This window comes from Mesoplodon mirus, assembly GCF_964341445.2.
Source record: "Mesoplodon mirus genome assembly, chromosome: 6".
NCBI classification, from domain to species: Eukaryota; Metazoa; Chordata; class Mammalia; order Artiodactyla; family Ziphiidae; genus Mesoplodon; species Mesoplodon mirus.
The window spans coordinates 131,329,676-131,354,884 of NC_138982.1; the positions used below are offsets into that span (position 1 = coordinate 131,329,676).

A 25,209-nucleotide genomic window follows, 5' to 3' on the forward strand; every position below is an offset into this window, starting at 1 on the left:
ATATTCTTCTTCCACTATTTCAAACTTTCCCTACCCTTCTTAAAATCTACAATCCAGTTTTTACTTATTAAATGACCTAAAGAGACATGAAGCCATGAAGTTCCCAACCCCCTCTATACCTACATGTGCTTCCATCCTACACCTCTCCTTATCTTGTCTTCACCTATACGTGGTTGGTATCTTCTAACTGCTCTAGATCCAGCCCTACATGCCCTCCCCTCTCACCTTCTCACTGGGAGCTATCGTCAGTTATTCCGTCTCTATTTTCTATTCCCCCTCCATCCCCACAACATGTATTTCCCCTTTGACCTTGTGTTCATCCCCAGCTTTCACCTCTCTCAACATCCCTTTCTACCAAACATGCAGAACAGACTACCTGCTCCCATTTTCTCACCACTATTCATTCCAACAATGCCAAAACCAATGGCTGAACTGTGGCGTTTAACGGGTGATGAATATTACCTAAACCTCTGCTTTTGCTTATTTTTTAAAATCTTTAGTCCTTATTCTCAAATGTGCCTCCATCCACATACCTATTAAATCTATGTACTGGTGTTCCCTTGATGTTCTTTTCACTCTTCACTCTCCCTAAACAAGCTCATACTCATTTACAGGTTACACTATCACCTACATGACATGGACTTTGAAAGCAGTATTTCCATCCAGCTAATAGTCTATTGCTTACTGACAATCTCCATTTTAGTATTTATTCCGAAAACACCTTAAGCTAATGTGTCTAAAACTCAACATTAGCTCCCTGTATACTCCTTCCCCATCCTCCTTCCAATCCTCAAGTCTCCTATAGGGTTTCCTATAAGGCCTGATGGTACTTCCATATACCCAATCCAGAAATATAATCACAGAACCCCATCAATTCTACTTCCTACGTCTTTCATTTCCTTCTCCCCTCTTCCATCTGTGCCTTGATTCAAGCTCTCTTATCTCTCATCATGATTATTCCCATAGCTCTCTACCTAGTCTTCTACCCCTAATCTCTTCTCTCACATTCACCCTTCACACAGTTGTCAAAATAATCTTTCTAACGTAAATGTGATACTCTTACTACCTTCCTGCCTAACTTGGGCCAATAGCTCACCTCCTACCACTTAAAGTCCAAACTCCATAATGGACAAAACAAGGCCTTTATGATCTGTTCTTCAAAAATCCATATTCTTGTGCACCCTAACAGCTCTGTCCCCAACTTTCTACCTTAAATGCCAACCAAAATGAACTATCTGCATTCTCCTATGTTTTTGTGTACCTGGAATACCTTTCCCAACTGTGTCCATACGGAAAACTATCTTTCATCGCCCTGTTGAAATATTTCTCTTTGTGAAATAGCCAGAACATCTCAAAACAGAGTGGAAAACTCCTTTTCTGCACTTCCACACATGACATCTTTTTGCTATGTCAGTTAACATACAACTTTATGTCTATCTTCTCTACAAAAGGAACTGCCATATAGCCAGGGTCAGTAAGTGCTTGTTAAATTAATAAGCAAATGAACTAATAGAGTACAGAATGTCCGAAAAGTTTAAAACATAACAAAAGTTGTTCCCTCTTGTGCCTTTGTAAGTTCAATCACTGGTTGACTAGGGAGAGATGACGCATAGCTAAAAAAAGCTATACATGGAAAAGAAATGATTAGAGGATATCTGTGGTTGTGAATCTTCCCGTAAGGCTGCAGCATTCCTGACCTGCAAAATGGTAACAGCCACTCTCCAATGACACTCGTCCTACTGAGTCAACTTGTTATACAGCAAAAGTATAAACTAGGAAAAAAATTAACTATAATTCATCTCTGCTAGATTTGGATTTAGATATTAAGAAACACTTCTTTCATCTCAAGCAATAATTAGTGAAATATTTATTACCAAGCAACTAACCATTGATACTGCAAACATCTTCCTTGGTCCAGGCCAGAAGGGCAGGTATACATTGAGCAATGAATTCTTTCTTGTCTTCTTTTGACAAAAATGGACAGAGACTTTGAATGGTATGCATGTTACCTTCTGTTAGTGGAAAAAAACTGTTTAAAGAACAAAAAAAAGGTATGAATTATATTTACCCTAAATATTCAGTTATTTCAGAAAATTCTTCTTATTCAGACTATTCAGAAAGACTAATATTTCCACTATATAAAATAATTGTAGAGGAAAAAGAAAGAAATTAGGAAAGAGATTGACACTTGCTGATTCTGGATGACGAAACTGTGGATAATTATTTTTTGCTGCTTCTCTTTTTCACATGTTTCTCATTTCTAAAATAACTTTCCCCATGTATAATTTTTTAAAATTATACAATACATGATTATGCTCTCTTTAAGAGTCTACTGATTCAATTTAAAGAGTACCAGTTGCATGTTGTTTGTATGAACTGATATTCATATATGTGCATATATATAGTTGGGTTTTATTTACCTAAGTTTTGTATTATTTGCCACTTATACTTTGTAGATTGTCTTTTTTTTAAATATCTTTATTGGAGTATAATTGCTTTACAATGTTGTGTTAATTTCTGTTGTACAACTAACTGAATCAGCTATACATATACATATATCCCCATATCCCCTCCCTCTTGAGCCTCCCTCCCATCTTCCCTATCCCACCCCTCTAGGTCATCACAAATCATGGAGCTGATCTCCTTGTGCTATGCAGCAGCTTATATACTTTGCATATAAGTATATACACTTCTATACTTTGTAGATTGTTTTACATCAGAACATATAGGTATAAAGTATTCTTTCTACTTTATTTATTTAAAATTAATTAATTAATTATTCTTAGCTGCATCGGGTCTTCATTGCTATGCGCAGGCTTTCTCTAGTTGTGGCGAGCAGGGACTACTCTTCGTTGCGGTGTGCGAGATTCTCATTGCAGTGGCTTCTCTGGTTGCGGAGCACCGGCTCTAGGCGTGTGGGCTTCAGTAGTTGTGGTGTGCAGGCTCAGTAGCTGTAGTGCACCGGCTTAGTTGCTCCGCGGCACGTGGGATCTTCCCGCACCCGGGCTCGAACCCGTGTCCCCTGCAGTGTCAGGCGGATTCTTAACCACTGTGCCAACAGGGAAGTCCATTCTTTCCAATTTAAAGCTACATAACTAGATTAAAAACAAAACCAGGGATTTCCATGGTGGCACAGTGATTAAAAACCTGTCTGCCAATGCAGGGTACTCGGGTTCGAGCCCAGGTCCGGGAAGATCCCACGTGCCACGGAGCAACTAAGCCGGTGCATCACAGCTACTGAGCCTGAGCTCTAGAGCCAGTGAGCCACAACTACAGAGCCCGCGTGCCACAACTACTGAAGCCCGAGCGCCTAGAGCCCGTGTTCTGCAAAAAGAGACGCCACTGCAATGAGAAGCCCGCGCACCGCAAGGAAGAGTAGCCCCCGCTCGCTGCAACTACAGAAAGCCCGTGCGCAGCAATGAAGACCCAACACAGCCAAATATAAATTAAAAAAGAAACCCCCAAATATTCCACACTATCATAATTTAACTATTTCCCTATTAGTGGACATTTAGGCTTCTCCCCCCAAATTTTTGCTCTTACAAATAATGCTGTAATAACTGTCTTTGAGCAGACACTATTCTGCATATGTGCAAATACCTCTTTAGGCTAGATTCCTGGAAGTAGAATTGCAAAATCAAAGGATTTGAGTGTATTATATTTTGATAATTTCAAGTTGCTTTTCAAAAAAGCATAATCAATTTACATTTTCACTAAAAATGTACAAGTTTGGTTTGCTGCACACTTAATGACTCTTTTTAATTCCTGGCAATATGGTAGATAAAATGTACTACTTTTAATTTGTATTTCTTTTGTATTTCACATTTCATAAATGAATTATCTTTGACTATTTCACCTATGAATTACCTGTTCAAGTCCTAGACACATTCTTCAATTTGAATAGTTTTATTAATAGAAGCTATTTATATATTATGAATATTAATTCTTTATTAACTTGCAAGTGTTTCCTTCCATTTTGCCACCTGCCCTTTAACCTTTGCTTACTGTACTTTTATCATACAGAAGTTTCTTTTTAAATTGTGGTAAAATACACATTATGTAAAATTTACCATATTAAATTGTACAGTTCAGCAGTGTTATGTTCATTCACACGGTTGTGCAACCAATACCCAGAACTTTTTTCATTCACAAAATTGAAACTCTATCCATTAATTAAGAACTCTCCATCTCCCTTCCCCTCAGCCCCTGACAACCATCATTCTACTTTCTGTCTCTATGAATTTGACTATGCTAGGTACCTCATATAAGTGGAATCATACAGTATTTGTCTTTTTGTGACTGTTTTATTTCACTGAGCTTAAGTCCTCAAGATTCATCCACATTTTTTTTAACATCTTTATTTGAGTATAATTGCTCTACAATGGTGTGTTAGTTTCTGCTGTATAACAAAGTGAACCAGCCATACATATACAAATATCCCCGTATCTCCTCCCTCTGGCATCTCCCGCCCACCCTCCCCATCCACATTTTAACATGTCAGAATTTCCTTCCTTTTTAAGGCAGAATAATATTCCATTATATCCATTATATGTATATACCACATTTTTGTTTATCCATTTATCTGTTGATGGACACCAAGTTTTGTTTTTACAGTCAGATATCTATTGTTTCTTTTATGGATTCTGGGTTTGTGCTTTGCTTAAGATCTTCCCCATGCCAAGATTATACAGTCTCATTTTCCCCTAATACTTTTATAGGTCTGTTCTTTACATTTAGTTTTCATCTGGGCTTTACTTTTATGTATAATGTAAGGGAGTGGGTCTCATAATTTTTTCCAAACACCTGTCCAATTTTCCTAATGTTATTTATTATTGACTCATCTCACTGATTTGAAAGACCACCTGTATCAAAAACTAAATTTTCATATATGTGTGGACTGGTTTCTGGACTCTATATTTTGATCCAGTGATCTGTGTGTTCACCAATTTCATACTGCTTAATTATTATTTTGGTAGGGCAAGTCCTTTTCACTTTTCTCTTTCATAAATGTCCCAGCTATTGTTAAGCATTTTCTTCCTTCAAATGCATACTATGTTTAGAACAGTTTGTCAAGTTTTTCAAAAAATGCTATTGAAATTTTGATTGACATTACACTGAAATTATAGATACAACAATTTTTATAATTTATCTTCCCACTTTCTTTTGTGATCTTAAGTTTTACAATTTTAAATTTTTGTTAAATTTATTTCTGGTATTTACAGTTTTGTTGTCATTGTGAACAGAATTTCTTTTTTCCTATGCCATTTTTTAACTGATTATTACTGGTGAATAAGAAAGATATTGATTTCTGTATGTCAAGTATATGTCCATCTCATTTGTAATTAGTTTTAATAGTTCTTTAGTTAATTCCCTATGACTTTTATAATCAGAAAAAATTAAAAATTATGCTGAATAAAAGAGGCTAACATCAGGACTTCCCTGGTGGCATGGTGGTTAAGAATCTGCCTGTCAATGCAGGGCACACAGGTTTGATCCCTGGTCCAGGAAGATCCCACATGCTGTTGAGCAACTAAGCCCGTGTGCCACAACTACTGAGCCTGCGCTCTAGAGCCCACGAGCCACACCTACTGCAGCCCACGCGCCTAGAGCCCGTGCTCCGCAACAAGAGAAGCCACCGCAATGAGAAGCCCATGCACCACAACGAAGAGTAGCCCCCACTTGCCGCAACTAGAGAAAGCCCATGCACAGCAACAAAGACCCAACGTAGCCAAAAATAAATAAATTAATTAAATTACTTTAAAAAAAAGCTAACATCAAAAGATCATATGCTATATGACTCTGTTTATATAACATTCCTAAATGATAAAATTATATAGAGAACAGATTATTGTTTGCCAGAGGTGAGGAGAATGGTAAGAGGGGAGGTGGCTGAGGCAAGAAAGAGTAACATAGGGGATCCTTATGATAAAACTATTCTGAAAAAAAAAAAAAAAAAAAAACTATTCTGTAGCTTGTAATGTAGTGGTGGTAACCCACACAGAACACACACACAAACACGTGAGTGCAAGTAAACTTGGTCAGTGAATTGTATCAATGCCATTCTCTTGGTTGTGAAATTGTACTAACGTTATGCAAACTGGTACCACTGGAAGAAACTGAATGAAAGGTACATAGAATTTCTTTGTATTTTTTATAATTGCATGTGAACCTATAATCCATATTAGTAACTGAACTCAAAATAATATATTTAGGACTACCCTGGTGGCACAGTGGTTAAGAATCCACCTGTCAATGCAGGGGACACAGGTTCGAGCCCTGGTCCGGGAAGATACCACATGCCACGGAGCAACTAAGCCCATGGGCCACAAGTACTGAGCCCGCGCTCTAGAGCCAGTGAGCCACACCTACTGAGCCCACGTGCCACAACTACTGAAGCCTGTGCACCTAGAGCCCGTTTTCTGCAACAAGAGAAGTCACCACAATGAGAAGCCCGTGCACCACAATGAAGAGTAGCCCACGCTCATCGCCAACTAGAGAAAGCCTGTGTGCAGCAACAAAAACCCAATGCAGCCAAATAAATAAATTTATATATATATATATAAATTCTGCTAAAAAATAGTAATAATAAATTTTTTAAATTTTTAAATAAGATTAAAAATATCAAAATTTAGCTTACAACTCTACTGTACCAGAATACATACATACACACACACACACACACACAATTTCTGAATTCTTCTTGGTAAATCAGTAAATTCAAAATGCCTCTTGGCAAATTTCAGCTAGGTGTTTAATTCGAATGTTCAGCTTCTCTAGTATGATCAACTCTAGTAAATCTGTAGTATGTCCAATCTTACTATTTGTCTTAAGAACACATTTATTGCATTTTTAGAATATACTTCAATAGGATGATCCTTATTTAAGAGTAAGTAACCTTTTTTTAATTTAATTTTTTTTAATTTATTTTTTATTGAAGTACAGTTGAATTACAATGTTGTGTTTATTACTGCTGTACAGCAAAGTGACTCAGTTATACATATATATACATTCTTTTCATATTCTTTTCCATTATGGCTTATTACAGGATATTGAATAAAGTTAAGAGTAAGTAACTTTCCTTATCATTTCCATTTAGCAAATAAAGTGATGCAAGGATAGGGAAGGGGAAAAGATAGATTTTACCAGAGAGATTTCTGGGGAAAAGAAAACAAGTTTATGAAATGCTTATTATTTAAAGCACGTATAAAATTCCTCAACAAAATGTTATAAGGTTAAAAATGCTTATTAAAAAAAAGACGTGTCGCAACCTAATGCAATTTAAATTGTTAAGTCTCATTGTCTTTAATTTCCTCATTTCCTAAGTCTTGTTTTCCTGATTCATTAGAGACTGTTTGTTAGTTTGGGGTTGCCAAAGTGACCACTCATAATAAATTTCAAAGTATAAGTATTTTCAATAAGAATACCCTTCTTTTCTCCTATAATGCCGTTTTACTTCATCAGATGAAACACTTCGGGAAAGGATCAACTTAGCAATAATAAGAGACCAAAGGGTGCCATTTTCCCTGGATCTAAAAGAGGAAAAAAAATTCTGTTTTTAAAGTGAACTTAAGATTTTTAAACAATGCTTACCTGGATTCCTTTTACAGAACTAAAAAAATCACCTTGTAAGGGTAGCAATTCACACAGCACTTCTGCACCCAAACAACTGCTGTTACCAAAAGGATTGGGAACTTAACTTCTGAAACTCCTTTACAGCTGATATTGAGCTCTCATCCAAGGCAATCCCAAAGCCCCTCAAGTTCCAATAGGGGAGATGACCTTAAAGATTAAGCTTGAGGACCAGAGGTTGCAGCTGGAAAGAGGACATATCCCAGAGGACACCGAGGATTGTTGAAGTTGAGAAAGCAAGGAGGTATTGATATCCACTGAGGAAAATTCTGAGTGTCAAGTATGTAGAGTGGGACTGGAAAGGAAGACCTGTTCAGCCTGGGGCCTCTGATACTGCAAAGCATATGAAAAATACTACACGCAAGTGAAAAACTCTTCAAGAGAGCAGTTCAACACAGTAATTTCAATGAGCTAACCATCAAACTGCTATAACCTCTACAACAACTCTATTTTCATACCTACTTCCTCGTCTAGGGGAGAGGGTTTTGTGGTTATGATATTAAGACACACCTGCAACAATATGCAAGGTAAAAGGTTAAATTTAGAGTAGTGGAAGGATAGGTTACATATGACAAATTAAAACAACTTCTACAGAATTCTATTTCTTTCATTGTCATCCAGCCCCTGAATGTATTTATGGATTTAATAACACAGGCAAAGTCCAAATATCTCACCAGAAGAGTAAATCAAGTACTTAGGATCCACAAAGTATTTATCATTAAGAATTGGGATTAATTTAGATAAACCCTCTGATTCAAAGATTAGCATGAAGTGGGCTTACATTGTAAAGACACAAGCCATAACCTAGCAAAACAGTCATAAAAAATGGAAATTGAGATTCTTACCTGTTAAATAACAGCTGCAAAAGGCCAGAAGTATTACCAAGTCCACATAAGTTATCATATGTAATATTCAATTTTTGAAGCATTTCACAAAATCCAGTTAGAAAAATAGGTGGATTGTCTAATTCTTCATACCACTGCAATGAATAGAGCAGTTCTGCAACTAACAGAATGGACAACACATTATTGAGTATACTTTGTGAACAGACCTTTGAATTGTTTTCACTTGTTCCCCCCATTCCCTAACATTGTTTTGCCCACTAATTTAAAAATATCTATGAACTGGGACTTCCCTGGTGGTCCAGTGGTTAAGACTCTGCACTTCCAACACAGGGGGCGCTGGTTCGATCCCCGGTCGGGAAACTAAAAGATCCCACATGCTATGTAGCACAATCAATCAATCAATCAATAATCTGTGAACTGATTTTCCACTATTTTATGTTCAAGTACGGGGAACTAAGATCCCACATGCCATATAGCGCAGCCAATCAATCAATCAATCAATCAATAAAATATCTATGAACTGATTTTCAACTATTTGATGTTCAACTATAATGAAAGTTGAGAATACCTGATAGAAAATATCACTCCTCTCCCAAACATTACTTGGTCCCTTTTCTGATTAGTTAAGAATGTGACAGTAACCTAAGTTATCAGAGAGAGATACTGGAAGAATCCTACTAATTCCTACTATTTTTGCCACAAATAAGAAGTTGCACCCAGGATAAACAACTATGGGACCCAAGACCTGAGAAGTTGAAGTCAATGTGTTAAGAAATGGGAGAGAGCACGATCTAGTACACAGGGCATGGGCCTCAGTGACAGGCTAGTCTGGATTCAAATGAGTTGCACACATCGTTATCAGCTAGGATAATACAAATCTACCTCACGGGACTACTGTGAGAAGTAAATGACCAAGTATCACAAAACCTGGCATGTCACAGGTTTTCAATACATAATTAGTCACAACTCTCTTTTATAAAGCCAGGTATGGATTTTGGAGTTAGAAGACTTGGAACCTGGTTCAAAAATCAAATCCCATCCCTTGCAAGTTCCAGATATGAAAAACAACAAAAATTATTACTCTTATTTCCATTGTTGTTTTTGGACAGATTCACTCTGTGAGCAAAGAGCAGGCTAATCTCCTCGACCTCAACTGCATGCGGAGTTCGCTCACCACGAGAGGTGTTCCAGCTTTCTTCCACAGAGCGCCACATTCTCCTCCGCTAGTAACTGTACTCAGCTGAGGGCTCACAATCAAGACTGATACAGGAATTACGCAAGTCCTCCATCTTTCAGGCCATTTTGTACAGGCCACACTGCTACCTACAATTCTACACCATTTCCTGGAATGGGGGAATTTTTAAATCCTTTTGAAATTCAACATTTGAAGCTCCACTTGCTGGGAAAAAAATTATTGCCCTATACAAAGGTAGATTGATTCAAAAGTTAATTGAAAGTTCAGAATCCTTGATGAAATACAAGACTCACTTAACTATTTTCTTTAGGGTTATGTGCCATAGGATATGCCATAGGATATTGATGTCATGCCAGCTAGAGTAACATCTTACACCAAATTCTGCTCTATTGCTAACAAGACTACAACAAGATATTCAGTATGATTCCATTTGATTTGCAATTTAACATTCATCTCTTAAGTGTCCTCAAGTTTCTCATTGCCAAAATAATTAAAAGGAGCTGAGGATTTTTGATTCTTTCAAGATTTAGATTGAAGTATAATGGAAATTATTTCAAAATTACATTTTAATTACTTCAAGATTTATGTTTATATGTATTTATGTGAATACTCATATATACTTACTTATGTTTATATGTATTTATCTGAATGCTCATATATACTTACTTATTTTCTCAAGCTCATTATTTTCTAGGACTATTTCCTTTTTCAGTGCAACTAATATCATTTTGCTCAATAATGCTGAAGTACACAAATGGCTGGGAAGTTTCTTTGTATCTTGTTCTTTAAAATCTGTTTTGAAACACTCATAATTCAAACTCAGTCTTCCTTCTAAAAGAGGTCTATGCAACCACTGCAAAAAAAATACATTAAATTATACACAAAAGCATTCAATAGTTCAATTAATTACTACCTCTGCAATTAAGAAGGGAACAAAAATAAAGTTATTAAAATAACTTCAAAATGTTATTAGAATAACTTCAAAAATGAAGCTATTGCTAGTTTTCTAGTAAAACCACAGAAGCCTAGAAGTTTGGTTTCTACGAACAGAAATTATCAACGTGTGTGTTTCTTTAGGATTCCTTCAGGACAGAGCAAGGTCTTATTTACCTTGTACCATGGTAACTGCCAAGTGTCAACTGGTATCTTGCAAACAGCAAACACCCAACACAGGAGCATTCAAAGGCAGAAACGCAAAGTAAGATACTCATTTCATTTACTTTTTTTCTTCCCCAGAATAAAATTAAAATATTTAAGCGTGCATGAAATCCAAACTTCAGAATAAAATAAGTACTCTCCAATCTCAAACATACCTGCATAGGAAGAGACTGTCTCATCTTTTCCCATTCGCTGTTGTCTGGCATTACACTTCCAATATAAACTCCCAGAAGATAAGTATCTTCACTCTCTAGAAGCGCATTTAGCAAATCATCAACAGCAGACAAGAGGACCTGAAGACTGAAAATAATGCAAATAACTTAACCACTGCAGTTATGTTATAACCAATTTGAACACCCTGGTATACATTAAATACCCTACGGCAGATAGCAGTTTACCTGAACAGAAAAGACAATTCAAAATAAAAGTAAATGGCCTCTCCACCCTCCCCTCGTGACTTACACACAACCAAACAGGGGATTTTATTCAACATTTTATAATTGAAATCAAGTGCTGCTTCTATTTCAGAATGAAGGGGAATGACCTATTTCAGATCAGATATTTCTGAAATATAGCTACTTTATTCCATGAAAAGAGTATGATAATCAGAAAAAGATTTAACCCAACCCCAGTAGCTCTGGATGCATTCTCTTAGTTTTCATTTTTATATATGGATTTAGGCATGAAATGTGAAATACATCCACAATTCAATCCCTTACAACAGTGGCTACCAGAGTCCCCCAAAAAATAAACAATGAAGGACAATCATTGTCTGTGGTGGCCGTAAGGGTTTACAGTTACAATCCATACCAGCCTAAGACACAGGACAGCACCCCTATCACATCACTGACCATAAATTATTATGGTCAAAACAAATCACTCTCCAATTAATTGAGCTTAAATGGATGATCATTAAAACAAAATCCTTTTGGAAAAATCTGTTTGGATCTTCCCTTAGAATCCTGTAGATTTCTTATATAACAAGTCATTTTTCATAGGTACTCACACTAATCACGGAATCTTATTAAGGACAATGATCAATTATTAAAGAGATACTCTGCAACTGAGCACAAAAAAAGGTTACCTTGTGATATCCAATGATGAAGACTGAACTTGGTTTTTCAGCCACAGAGCAGATAAACGTAGGAAGGTACTCTGTTTATATGTGTCGCCAGTTTGATGGACCAATAAATTCACACCAGAGAGCCAAGTATTTTTCAGTTTACTGATAAGGAAGTCTAAAATCAAGATGTCAACAGTGATTCATAATCCCTACGAAGTAACTATAATCAGTACAAAATGTCTGAAAGAACTCATTGCAGATCTGAGATTTGTAAGGTACCATTAAGAAAACATAAAATTACTATTCAATGGCTAAAACAAAACAACTATGTCATAAATATGCAATAATATAAGCTAACTCATGCCATATAAATGTAAAAATGCTAAGATTTTTAAAGTCAGCTTTTTTCTGATCTGAACTTATTTATAAGAGAGTTGACCTTTTGGAGATATGAAAAATATTATACCTTTTCCAAATAGAAAAGTTAGTATTAAAGAAAGGGTTGGGTAGGAGGGCTCTCCATTAACAGCATTTTTTTTTTCAAGAGTATTTTTTTACATTCCTTTCACAAGTAAGTCTGAATTAACATATAAGACAGGAATATAGTCCTTAAAAAGGGAATCTCAATTTCATTTTACTATACACCAAGATTGAATGTCTTTAACTATAAGAGAAGAAGGTATTAATGTCCCCCTTTATGAATATGGAAACTGAGGCATCAAGAAATTAAACAACTTGCGAGAGCTACTGAGTGAAGGAGCTAAGGTTCTAACTCATCTATCATGGCCCCTTCCAAAACTGTTTCCTTGATATCATGTAAAAACTTTAGATATAATGTCTACATACATCTTTAACTTGGTTTCTAAAGCTGAAAGTATTTAAGATTTGTAGTCCTTTACTCAAAATGCTTTCAAAGTTCAAACACATTATGATTCAATTAATAAAGCCTGGGCACTTACACTATGAAGGTCAGAGCCGGAGATTCCCAACAAAACATTTGAGCAGTAGGCTATTACCTGGCAAATGTGTTTTTTCTTTGCTCTCAGCACACAACTGAAAGAGAGTTAACAATAAATCTTCAGATGATGGCATTAGCAAGCATCCTTTTGCTGAGCTGAAATAGTTATAGGCCACATCACAGATAAAAGACACTGATGAGTCATTATTTTCAGCTTCTGACAATTTCTTTGCTTTGGATAAAGTTTCATGAAGTTTAACAATAATTCTTTCAACATATACTTCTCCAATCAAGTAATCTACAGAAAAAAATTCAAACAGACAAAATACAAGAAATATTAACAGTGTGTTTTCCTTTTTTTAATCTTTGTTTTTTATTTTTTAACCAGTGTATTTTAATACTTTACTTGGGGTTAATATTCCACCTTGGTCTCTCCATGTGTTTTTTTTTTTTTTAAAAAAGGTGTTTATGTTTTATATAAAAGAAAACCACATCAACAAATCAGTCTGTTCCCCACGCATAAACGCCCTCACATTAAAAAAAAGCTATTCTAAATTAGTAAAAAAGCAATGCTACACAAAATTAGAGTGAATGGCTAAATTCAAAACCCTTTAAAATATAAACCTAAAAGTATTAAATATCTTCCAAGTCATGTTACAGAGATTTATAAACATTTAGGGTGCTTACAAAATTCAGATATTTGAGTGAACTAAACCTTGTTATTCTCAACTAATATTATGCAAACTGAGCAGCATGGAATCATCCCAAAAGGTGAAAAAACTACTCCCTCCCTACTAAAAAACAAAAGCCATATTTTTACCTACCATTTTTAACATGTTGGGATAATACCAAGCTTAAAAGAGACCATCTTTCTGAGAAGTAAGATTCAGAAGATACTGTGGATTCCAAGTCCTTATTACAAAGATGATCTGCCAAGGTTACCAATTTCTCGCCAAGGATATCTCCTTTTAGCCAAGGAGTTACTAAAGCATGTTTATCTGAACTAGAACATGCCTAAAACCATAAAATTAAAGCAAAGATTAGAAGATCAAAAAGTAGACTTGCCAAAGTATTACTTGTACCATATTACCTCCTTTCATCATCATGGCCTCAACATCATCCCCCATGCCTCCTCCTCAAGTTCTAAGAAGGCTGGTATCTTCCCCCCTATTCCCAACTAAGCCTTGCTTATGTACGCTTCCATGCTTTGTTCATGCTATCTTCCCAACCATAAATATTCCTCCTCTTCTTTACTTATCAAAATCACATCCATTATTTGAGATTTAGTATAAATCCCACCTGCTTTGTGAATTCTCCCCCATCCATGCCAGCCCCTACTCATCACTGCTTTTCTCTGAATCTCTTGAGCACTTACTGGGTTGTATTATTATTTATAATGTTTCATCTGTGTATGTCTTGTTTCCAATGAGACTGTAAGTTCCTTGAGAGCAGAGACTGTCTTAAACTTCTTTGATATCTGCTATCAACACTGCAGATATGTTCAATGAATAATGAATGAACTTTAAAGACGGATTTTAAAATGCTCTACAAATATTAAATTTTTGTTCATTAATTTTGCTAAAATTAAAGAACAATTAACATATAATAGTGGTAAATTACTTCAATATGAACAGTGGGACTTATCATTTGCCCAAATTTTCTGAAATAGTTACTGGGGCAGATAGCTGACAGCAACTGGTTTATTTTCATGGGGTGGGGAAGCGAGGAAAAAAACTGTAAATCCACCCCCAAAAACATGGTGATCCATGTTCCCAGAGCTTCTTTTGGTTTAAGGGCTGAGAAGAAAGGAATTTGCAACTTGGCTCATTTCAAAGCAATCTGGAAAAAAAAAAAAAAATCCAAGTGCAGATTGGGTAGTGCCCCCAAAACTGTTTTATCTCCTTATTTAAAAAATTGTAGGTAACGAGAGCCTCTATTTTAGTCCAAGCTTTACCACTATTCTGGCTTTATGAACTTAGACAAAGCTCTTAACCAACCTGGGCCTATTTCCTAATTTGAAAAATGAAGGTTAACTTAGAAAATCTCTAAGGTTCTTTTTGGTTACAAAAGTCAGGTTTGTTTTTAAGGAAGCTGACTTTAGGACTCTGCTCATAAAGTATGAGGTTGCATAAAAACAAGAAAAACTAGAATTTAGATGGCTATAATATTGGCTTTCCTAAGATAGCTTACCAAATAAAACCAATCTATTTTATAGAATAGTACAGAATCCAAAAAGCAAACTTCTGAATAAAATGTCTCTCAGGTTATTAAGACATGAAGTCCAACTTCTCAATGTTTTAACATATCCACAGAAAGAATCTAACAGGGGTTAAGGAGACTAGTTAGTCACAGAAGTACAGGAAGCAGACACTGGCTATGAACTTCCAAACACTGCCCAGGAAGAGGAGTCTTCCAAACAGATGTACCTGAACTACTGGCAGGTACATTCCTAAGTTGGAAATAGATATATCAATCTTTATCTTATCAAATTATTAACTATATACTTTTGCTCTGATTCTAGACTTATCAAGCAGCTTTCTCATAATTTGGCTTTTCATGTAGCCTGCCTATAGGAAGAGGAGGTACTGAATAAAGTAATTCAAATGGTGTGCCTAGTAAGTTATATTTCCCATTGAAAAAGAGTAAATTAATACTCTGTATTTATTTTGTAAAAATAAACTATTGGGGGAAATAGGGAGTTATTGTTTAATGGGTACAGTTTCTATTTTACAAGGTGAAAAGTTCTGGAGATTGGCCACACGATAATGTGAATAAACTTAACACTACTGAACTGTACACTTAGAAACGGTTACTATGGCAAATTGTATGTTTTTTTCAACATAATTTAAAAAGACAGAAAAAAAGAAACTTGTAAATTAGAGTTCTGTAAGTAAAATTTTAAAATAATGAAAAAATTCTTTAAGAAAAGGAGGACTTCTAGGCAGCTAGTCATAACATTTCTATGGTTAGAAAAGTGTTACGTTATATCATTTACATCTTCATTCAGAAAGAATACTTAAGCCATTTAAAAATTTTTCTGAATTATGTTCCTTGATTTCTTTTTATTATTTTCATCACTAATTTTATTACTTAGTCAAATGGCAATTAAATAAAGGTGGGAAGACTTTAGTTTGCCTGTATAGTATTCCAGGGTAAAACAAACTTAATTTCCTGTTGCGTTCTACTCAAAGCTAGAACCATTCAACCCATTTCTACAGAAGAAAAAATAACTAGGATAAAAGCAGAAACCTTAGTTTAAAAGATAAACTAAGATAAATGCTTAACTCTTCCTTTGTTACCCACTAGGCAAGAGACACTGGATCTTCCAGAACCTGTTCATTCTTCCCTGATATTCCTAACCAGAAAAATAATACTATAGAAAGGTGAACACCATGGCTTCTCAAATTATGAGAAGAAAGTTACAATAATAAGGAAGTTCTCTAACAGAGACACCTGATCACATACCATTATGTGAATATAGCTGTGGTTTAATTTTTGTATACCTATAACTACAAAAAAAAGAAAAAAAATCTCTAAGATACCTTTTCAATGACCTGAAGAATAGAATTCCATTTCAGATCCACCTAAAAGAAGAAAAAGAGAAACAATCTGCTAGAAAAAACAGTAACTGGTAAAACTTTTTATAAGTAAATGAAGTGACCATGGAACCACTGCAAAACTAGAACATTTTTTTTAGGGAGTCCAGCTATAAAAAGTATGGACTGAAAGAACTTACCCTTTATTACCAAGCTTTTGTCATCTTAACATATTTACTCTTACTGAACAGCTACCCAGAAGTCTCACGTACTTCTCAATCCCAGTCAAGAATATATTGTCTTTAAATTGACATTCATAGTTAAGAAACAATCCCAAAATAACCCCCATACAGGTCTCGTTCTACTCATCCATAATCAGTGTGCCAGTGTAAATCATTATAGTTTAAAAAGATACAGGGAACTCCCTGGTGATCCAGTGGTTAGGGCTCCATGCTTCCACTGTAGGGGGCACAGGTTTGATCCCTGGTCGGGGAACAAAGATCCTGCATGCAGGCATGCATGAATGAATGAATAAATAAATAAATGAAAATAAAAAGATACAGAACAGTAATACCTCAATTAGATCATCCAAGACAGCTTTTCTTTCCATATGACTATCACAGCAACAAAGGGCACTGTACAAAATGTCCACCAAGAAACTAGCATCCTTCCTTTGATCTTCATTTAGCCAACCTATTACTTTCTGGTATAAAAACTGTATCGCGGGATTTTTTTGTGCAAGTTTGGCTATTTCAAGAGGCTTGGCTTTGACAATACTCTGTTTTTCATCACCTAATAGCACTTTAAATACTTGGCTTGAAGAGAAGGAGTTGAGCAGAGTGGAAAGAAACCTTAGATGTTGCTCCGACTTTTGTTCATTGACATAATTAACACTCATTTCTGCTAGCTTACAGACTAAGTCTTCCAAAGGTTTTTTCCTTAGGGGTGATGTAAGGTCTGAGCAACTGTGAGTGAGAGAAGGTTCAGCCATTAAGTCAGAGCCTTCACTATTCTCTCCTTCTGAGGAGACATATTTCTCATTCTCTTTATTACTTTCAGGCATCTCATCAGCAAACCTAACCTTACCAATGTTTTTTTTATTTAACTTCAAGGAGCTCTTTGGCTTCTGAAGGACCTGTAATAGATTAGAAACAGCCAAAACTGACTTAACATCGGTTTCTGGCTCATTGATTTTCTCAACACAGATCTCTGACAGTCTTTCCCAGAAATTCAGTAGCACTTTCTCTAAATTGTAAGCTGTTTTATCATCTTTATCCAAATCTGCTTTAGCTTCCCATGAACTTAAAGTTTCTGCCAAATGGTTAAATAGCTGCTCATCTTGCAATCTTGGGTCTTTGAGAACTGCATCAATAAAAGGAATCAACTGAAAGAGAAGGTAGAAATATTAAAGTTCAATTTTCAGGGAAAATAAAATTTAAACAAGGTATTTGTAAAACATTATAAATTTTCATATTTAATAACTGAAAAACATGAATTTTTCCCAGAACTATGAAGAGTTAATTTGAACCTGAAAATCATCTTCATATCATTCAAAGAGCCTAACGATTTCACTGTATCTCCCCGAATTACTTTTTTATGATATAATTGACCAAGATCATTGGTCATCAATTCTTTGCATCTTCTGAACTTATTCAAAGTTTTTTGCTTTTTTCTAAACCAATATGAAAGACATATAGGACCCACAGAATTCAGAATGCTTTCTCTTAAATTACAAAGAGAAATTAACTATATGAGACATCAACTAGGATCTGGGCTTATATAATCATATTAATTAATTTCCTACCATAAGGAACCATATTCCAGGACCTGCTCTCATCACTAGCTCTAAAAGCCAAGCACAATTGCTCACAAAAGGATAAAGGTACTACATATTTTAGAAGGAACAAGATGATTATAATATAAACTAAAATACAAAATGTTGAAAATTGCATCTTCTAAATTGTTTTGCATTGCAACTCTCTAAAACAGAGTTTGTACAACCAGACAGTGACTAGTACTTAGGCATTATGGTATTATGCTAACAACTAACAATACAGAAATTTTCATTTATTGGTCAGCAATACACATTACTTAATTTGTAAATCATAAAAATGAAATCTTTACAAGGAAGGCTAATTAATAAAAATGGCAACAAGACACAATGAGCTTGATTCTTTATAGTTAGTGTGCAAAGGCACTGATGATTTTTACATTATAAATACCTGATCATTGACGAGCATCTCTTCTATCTCTTCCTCACCTAAGTTTTGCTGCATTATAAAACGTAAGCATTCAAAAAAAGCAGATATTACTGCTGAGCACTCTGAAAAGCTGGTTTTGGTTCTTTCTGTTGATAGCCTAAGAAATAATAAATACCTGTGGCTTACTCCTTCATGAAAACAAAAATAAGCAATACAAAAATACCAAAATAAAGGCATGAAAAAGAATTTCTAAAAATAAAATTTTTCAATGAAAAACTAAGAACAACCAAAATACAGCCTGATTAGAATATAAACTTGAAGAACTATGAAAAATAGCATCTCTTCAAAATGTATCAACAGAAAATAACATGTTTATCTCCTATTCATGGACCAATCTACCTGCAAATCTCAAAGAGATAATTTAACCAAATAAAGATAATACTGTAGTGGAAAAAAAAATTTTAATCATTACTAAAACTGGGTATCTTTTACTTAGTTCAACAAATACACTGAAATGACGTTTTAAGTGTGACTTTAAACAGCTATTATATTTAAGTTAATGGAAAAGTTCACTGGTTCATTTTCTGCACTCGGGCATTTGTATTTATCAACATACCAAAATATGGGTCATTGAAAAAGAGCCTATTTCCACCTAAGGGCCTTGCCATAATTTATCTCACTTTCTGCTGCATACTACCATGGAAGTCTTGAAAGTACCCAAAAAAAGAATTCCAATTGTAATTCTCTGAAAACTTTAGAAGTGTTTACCGAACAGCAAAACAATTTGGGGAAATTTACATATGACAATAACAAGTATGTTGTTCTGCCCATATATGAAAATAAGAAAACATCTATTTTGCTTTAAAGGTCAAGAATTTAAATTCCTTACCCTGCAACTAGGGAGGTGAGAAAATTTTTGAAGAAATCCAACTTTGGATCTGTAATAGACTGAGGGAGTCTGCTGATAAATGGCAGAAGATAAGGATATATGACAGCAGCCAGACCCCGACCTCCTTCACGAACCATAGCTGACAGCTTGGGAAACACACTTTTTTTTGCATTTACATGAAGCCAACAGTCCTTCCCAAAAAAAAAAGATTATAATAATAATTAGAGATCATAAACATACATTTCCCAATTAAGAGAAAAGACAGACTCTCAAATAAAAATCAAGTATTCTACCTAAAGAGGGTCAAAATCTCTCACCACCATTAAAAACTAAAAGTCTGAAATTATAAGAAATTTATTACATTTAGTAATTATGTATACAACATGCTTCCAGGACAATATTGATCAGAAATAACTATTTAGGGACTTCCCTGGTGGTCCAGTGGTAAAGAATCCACCTTACAATGCAGGGGACGTGGGTGCGATCCCTAGTCAGGGAACTAAGATCGCACATACTGCGGGGCAACTAAGCCCGCACGCCACAACTACTGAGCTTGCACACCTCAACTAGAGAGCCTGTGTGCAGTAAACTACAGAGCTTGCACACACTGGAACACATGCGCCACAACTACAGAGCCCATGTGCCCTGAAGCCTGCGCACCACAACTAGAGAAGAGAAAACAACCCGCATGCCACAACTAGAGAGAAGCCCGCACACAGCAACAAAAGATCCTGCATGCCTCAATGAAGGTCCCACGTGCCGCAACTAAGGCCTGAGGCAGCCAAAAAAGAAGTAATATTTAACTGAAAAGATTTCTATAAAAGCTGCTTTCTAAACTAACAAAAAAAAAACCCCCTGCTTTCTAAAAGGGACAGCAATATTTAATCGTAAATATAATATTCAGATATGTTGATTTCATTGGGCCATATAAGTTTAAAGGATATTGATATTGACTAAACTGAAAATAAAATAAAAATGCTCTACCATTTTATAGTCAGTTTAAGACTTATACAAAGTTTTGGATTAAATATTTTATTCCCAAGAAAGCATTTTTCTAGCAAGTTTTAAATATTACAATCTGATAGGCTCTCTCACATGGTATCTAAGGCTTCTAAAATACAACTAAGAAGACAAATATTCCCAGCTGTATTAAATGTACCTCTTTAACCTACCTCAATAGTTGTAAGTGTGTAAAGCACAGCTTCCCAGAGAGCAGGGCATACAATGGGGTCACTGTCATCAATGCTAAGAAGGACAGATGGGCTCACTTTGGATGCTTCATCTTTCATCAGCTGTGGAGTACGCTGGCACAAAGCAGAAACTAACTCAAAATAGGCTGAGCGGATCTGAAAGAAAAAACGGAAAGCTGAATAGAAACTAAAGCCTAGTCAAGGTATGATAAAATTTTATTTATGGTAATGGCAGGTAGGTTATTATTATTAACCATTCCATTAATAAAACTAAAGGGGCTAGAAAAAATACTTTTTAAAAATCTTAAGAACACCACAGAGCTTAAAAGACATTAGGAATTACCCAGCCAAAAGTGAAGGCAGAAAGAATTCAACTTTCTATTTCTTTGGCTCAAGCAAATACAAATCCTCTCTAGTGTAAGAAGCCTTCATTTGGGGACTCAAATTATCCCTATGAATATACTAGTCAGCACAAAGTTAAAAACAGCCAAAAAAAAAATAAGACAGCATAAGCCACTATGCAGAAACAAAAGATAACAGAGACCTGAGACTTGAAATCTTATAATTATCTATCAGTTACAAACTCCATATCAACAATGTTTATTATATTTAAAGAAACAAAAGTTTAAAGAAATTTGAAAGGAAAAGGATCTTAGAAAAAGCACAGCAGATCTGAAAAAGAACCAAGCACAATTCCCAAACTAAAAATAAATACACAAATAAATAAATAAGTGCACAATTCATAGTTTAAGAGCATCATACTCAACATTAAGAGTCTGCAACTATTTCCATTAAAGTAAGAAACAAGAAAAGGATGCAAGCTACCACCACTTCTATTCAACATGGTACTGAGCCCTAATTAATGCAGAGAAAAGGGGAAAAAAGAAACTAGAAAGTAACCCAAATTACTGTTTATAATCATAGCAAAATAAAAGGCTATAAAAAATATTCCAAAAAATCTGAAGACAGGACTTCCCTGGTGGCACAGTGGTTAAGAATCTGCCTGCCAGTGCAGGGGAAATGGGTCCGAGCCCTGGTCTGGGAAGATCCCACATGCCATGGAGCAACCAAGCCCGTGAACCACAACTACTGAAGCCTGCGTGCCTAGAGCCCATGCTCTGCAACAAGAGAAGCCACCGTAATGAGAAGCCCACGCACTGCAATGAAAAATAGCACCGCTCGCAGCAACCAGAGAAAGCCCACGCGCAGCAATGAAGACCAAAAGCAGCCAAAAAATTAATTAATTAATAATTTTTTAAAAAATTTAGGAAAAGAAAAGCTAAACACAAATGATAAGAACAGGAGGAGGAGGAGCTTCAAGATGGCGGAGGAGTAAGACGCGGAGATCACCTTCCTCCCCATAGATACACCAGAAATACATCTACATGTGGAACAACTCCTACAGAACACCTACTGAACGCTGGCAGAAGACATCAGACCTCCCAAAAGGCAAGAAACTCCCCACGTACCGGGGTAGGGCAAAAGAAAATAGAATAAACAGAGACAAAAGAATAGGGACGGGACCTGCACCAGTAAGAGGGAGCTGTGAAGGAGGAAAGGTTTCCACACACTAGAAACCCATTCGTTGGCGGAGACAGCGGGTGGCGGAAGAGGGGAGATTCGCAGCCACGGAGGAGAGCACAGCCACAGGGGTGAGGAGGGCAAAGCGGAGAGATTCCCTCACAGAGGATCGGTGCCGACCGGCACTCACCAGCCCGAGAGGCTTGTCTGCTCACCCGCCGGGACAGGCGGGGGCTGGGAGCTGAGGCTCGGGCTTCGGAGCTTAGATCCCAGGGAGAGGGCTGGGGTTGGCGGCGTGAACACAGCCTGAAAGGGTTAGTGTGCCACGGCTAGCCGGGAGGGAGTCTGGGAAAAAGTCTGGACCTGCCGAAGAGGCAAGAGACATTTCCTTCCCTCTTTGTTTCCTGGTGCGCGAGGAGAGGGGATTAAGAGCGCTGCTTAAAGGAGCTCCAGAGACAGGCTTGAGCCACAGCTATCAGCGCGGACCCCAGAGATAAGCATGAGACGCTAAGGCTGCTGCTGCCGCCACCAAGGAGCCTGTGTGTGAGCATAGGTCACTCTCCACACCGCAGGAGCCTGTGCCGCCCACCACTGCCAGGGTCCCGTGATCCAGGGACAACTTACCCAGGAGAATGCACAGCGCCTCAGGCTGGTGCAATGTCACGTTGGCCTCTGCCGCAGCAGGCTCGCCCAGCATCCATGCCCCTCCCTCCCCCCACCATGAGTGAGCCAGAGCCCCCGAATCAGCTGTTCCTTTAACCCTGTCCTGTCTGAGCGAAGAGCAGATGCCCTCAGGCGGCCTACACGCAGAGGCAGGTCCAAATCCAAAGCTGAGCCCCGGGAGCTGTGCCAACAAAGAAGACAAAGGGAAATCTCTCCCAGCAGCCTCAGGAGCAGCGGATTAAAGCTCCACAATCAACTTGATGTACCCTGCATCTGTGGAATACCTGAATAGACAACGAAGCATCCCAAATTGAGGAGGTGGACGTTGGGAGCAACGATATATATATTATTTTCCCTTTTTCTCTTTTCGTGAGTGTATATGTGTATGCTTCCGTGTGTGATTTTTGTCTATATAGCTTTGCTTTTACCATTTGTCCTAGGGTTCTGTTTGTCCGTTGTTTTTTGTTTTTTTTTTAGTATAGTTTTTAGTGCTTGTTATCATTGGTGGATTTGTTTTTTGGTTTGGTTGCTCTCTTCTTTCTTTCCTTTTTTTTTTATTACTTAAAAATTTTTTTTTAATAATTACTTTTTATATTAATAACTTTATTTTATTTTATCTTCTTCTTTTTTTCTTTCTTTTTTTTCTCCCTTTTATTCTGAGCCGTGTGGAGGACAGGCTCTTGGTGCTCCAGCCAGACTTCAGGCCTGTGGCTCTGAGGTGGGAGAGCCGACTTCAGGACATTGGTCCACAAGAGACCTCCCAGCTCCACGTAATATCAAACGGCGAAAATCTCCCAGGGATCTCCATCTAAACACCAAGACCCAGCTCCACTCAACGACCAGCAAGCTACAGTGTTGGACACCCTATGCCAAACAACTAGCAAGACAGGAACATAACACCACCCATCAGCAGAGAGGCTGCCTAAAATCATAAGGCCACAGACACCCCAAAACACACCACCAGACGTGGACCTGCCCTCCAGAAAGACAAGATCCAGCCTCATCCACCAGAACACAGGCACCAGTCCCCTCCACCAGGACGCCTACACAACCCACTGAACCAACCTTAGCCACTGAGGACAGACACCAAAAACAACGGGAACTACAAACCTGTAGCCTGCAAGGAGAACCCAAAAACAGTAAGTCAAGCAAAATGAGAAGACAGGAAAACACCCAGCAGATGAAGGGGCAAGGTAAAAACCCACCAGACCTAAAAAATGAAGAGAAAATGGGCAGTCTACCTGAAAAAGAATTCAGAATAATGATAGTAAAGATGACACAAAATCTTGGAAATAGAATGGAGAAAATATAAGAAATGTTTAACAAGGACCTAGAAGAACTAAAGAGCAAACAAACAGTGATGAACAACAGAATAAATGAAATTAAAAATTCTCTAGAAGGGATCAGTAGCAGAAAAACTGAGGCAAAAGAATGGATAAGTGACCTGGAAGACAAAACAGTGGAAATAAATACGGTAGAGCAGAATAAAGGAAAGAGAATGAAAAGAATTGAGGACAGTATCAGAGACATCTGGGACAACAATAAACACACCAACATTCGAATTATAGGGGTCCCAGAAGAAGAGAAAAAGAAAGGGACTGAGAAAATATTTGAGGAGATTATAGTTGAAAACTTCCCTAATATGGGAAAGGAAATAGTTAATCAAGTCCAGGAAGCAGAGAGAGTCCCATACAGGATAAATCCAAGGAGAAACACACCAAGACACATATTAGTCAAACTATCAAAACTTAAATACAAAGAAAAAATATTAAAAGCAGCAAGGGAAAAGTAACAAACAAGGGATTGAATCCCCATAAGATTAACAGCTGATCTTTCAGCAGAAACTCTGCAAGCCAGAAGAGAGTGGCAGGACATATTTAAAGTGATGAAGGAGAAAAACCTACAACCAAGATTACTCTACCCAGCAAGGATCTCATTCAGATTTGATGGAGAAATTAAAACCTTTACAGACAAGCAAAAGCTAAGAGAATTCAGCATCACCAAACCAACTTTACAACAAATGCTAAAGGAACTTCTCTAGGCAAGAAACACAAGAGAAGGAAAACACCTACAATAACAAACCCAAAACAATTTGGATAATGGTAATAGGAACATACATATCAATAATTACCTTAAATGTAAATGGATTAAATGCTCCAACCAAAACACATAGACTGGCTGAATGGATACAAAAACAAGACCCATATATATGCTGTCTACAAGAGACCCACTTCAGACCTAGGGACACATACAGACTGAATGTGAGGGGATGGAAAAAGATATTCCATGCAAATGGAAATCAAAAGAAAGCTGGAGTAGCAATTCTCATATCAGACAAAATAGATTTTAAAACAAAGACTA

At 36.8% G+C, this 25,209-nt stretch overlaps 1 protein-coding gene across 1 annotated transcript in view; it reads right to left on the reverse strand.

Moving 5' to 3' along the window:
- Positions 1-25,209, reverse strand: part of LTN1 (listerin E3 ubiquitin protein ligase 1) — a 66,944-nt gene that overhangs the window by 19,618 nt on the left and 22,117 nt on the right. The window contains exons 7-19 of the mRNA XM_082624283.1: positions 20,647-20,820; positions 19,475-19,665; positions 18,607-18,742; positions 16,959-17,768; positions 16,391-16,432; positions 13,673-13,862; positions 12,907-13,146; positions 11,912-12,065; positions 10,983-11,127; positions 10,336-10,522; positions 8,475-8,634; positions 7,425-7,529; positions 1,887-2,029 (exon numbers count right to left, since the gene is read on the reverse strand). Of these exons, the coding sequence (XP_082480409.1) occupies positions 1,887-2,029; positions 7,425-7,529; positions 8,475-8,634; positions 10,336-10,522; positions 10,983-11,127; positions 11,912-12,065; positions 12,907-13,146; positions 13,673-13,862; positions 16,391-16,432; positions 16,959-17,768; positions 18,607-18,742; positions 19,475-19,665; positions 20,647-20,820 (2,677 nt within the window). The remainder of the gene's footprint in view (positions 1-1,886; positions 2,030-7,424; positions 7,530-8,474; positions 8,635-10,335; positions 10,523-10,982; positions 11,128-11,911; positions 12,066-12,906; positions 13,147-13,672; positions 13,863-16,390; positions 16,433-16,958; positions 17,769-18,606; positions 18,743-19,474; positions 19,666-20,646; positions 20,821-25,209) is intronic.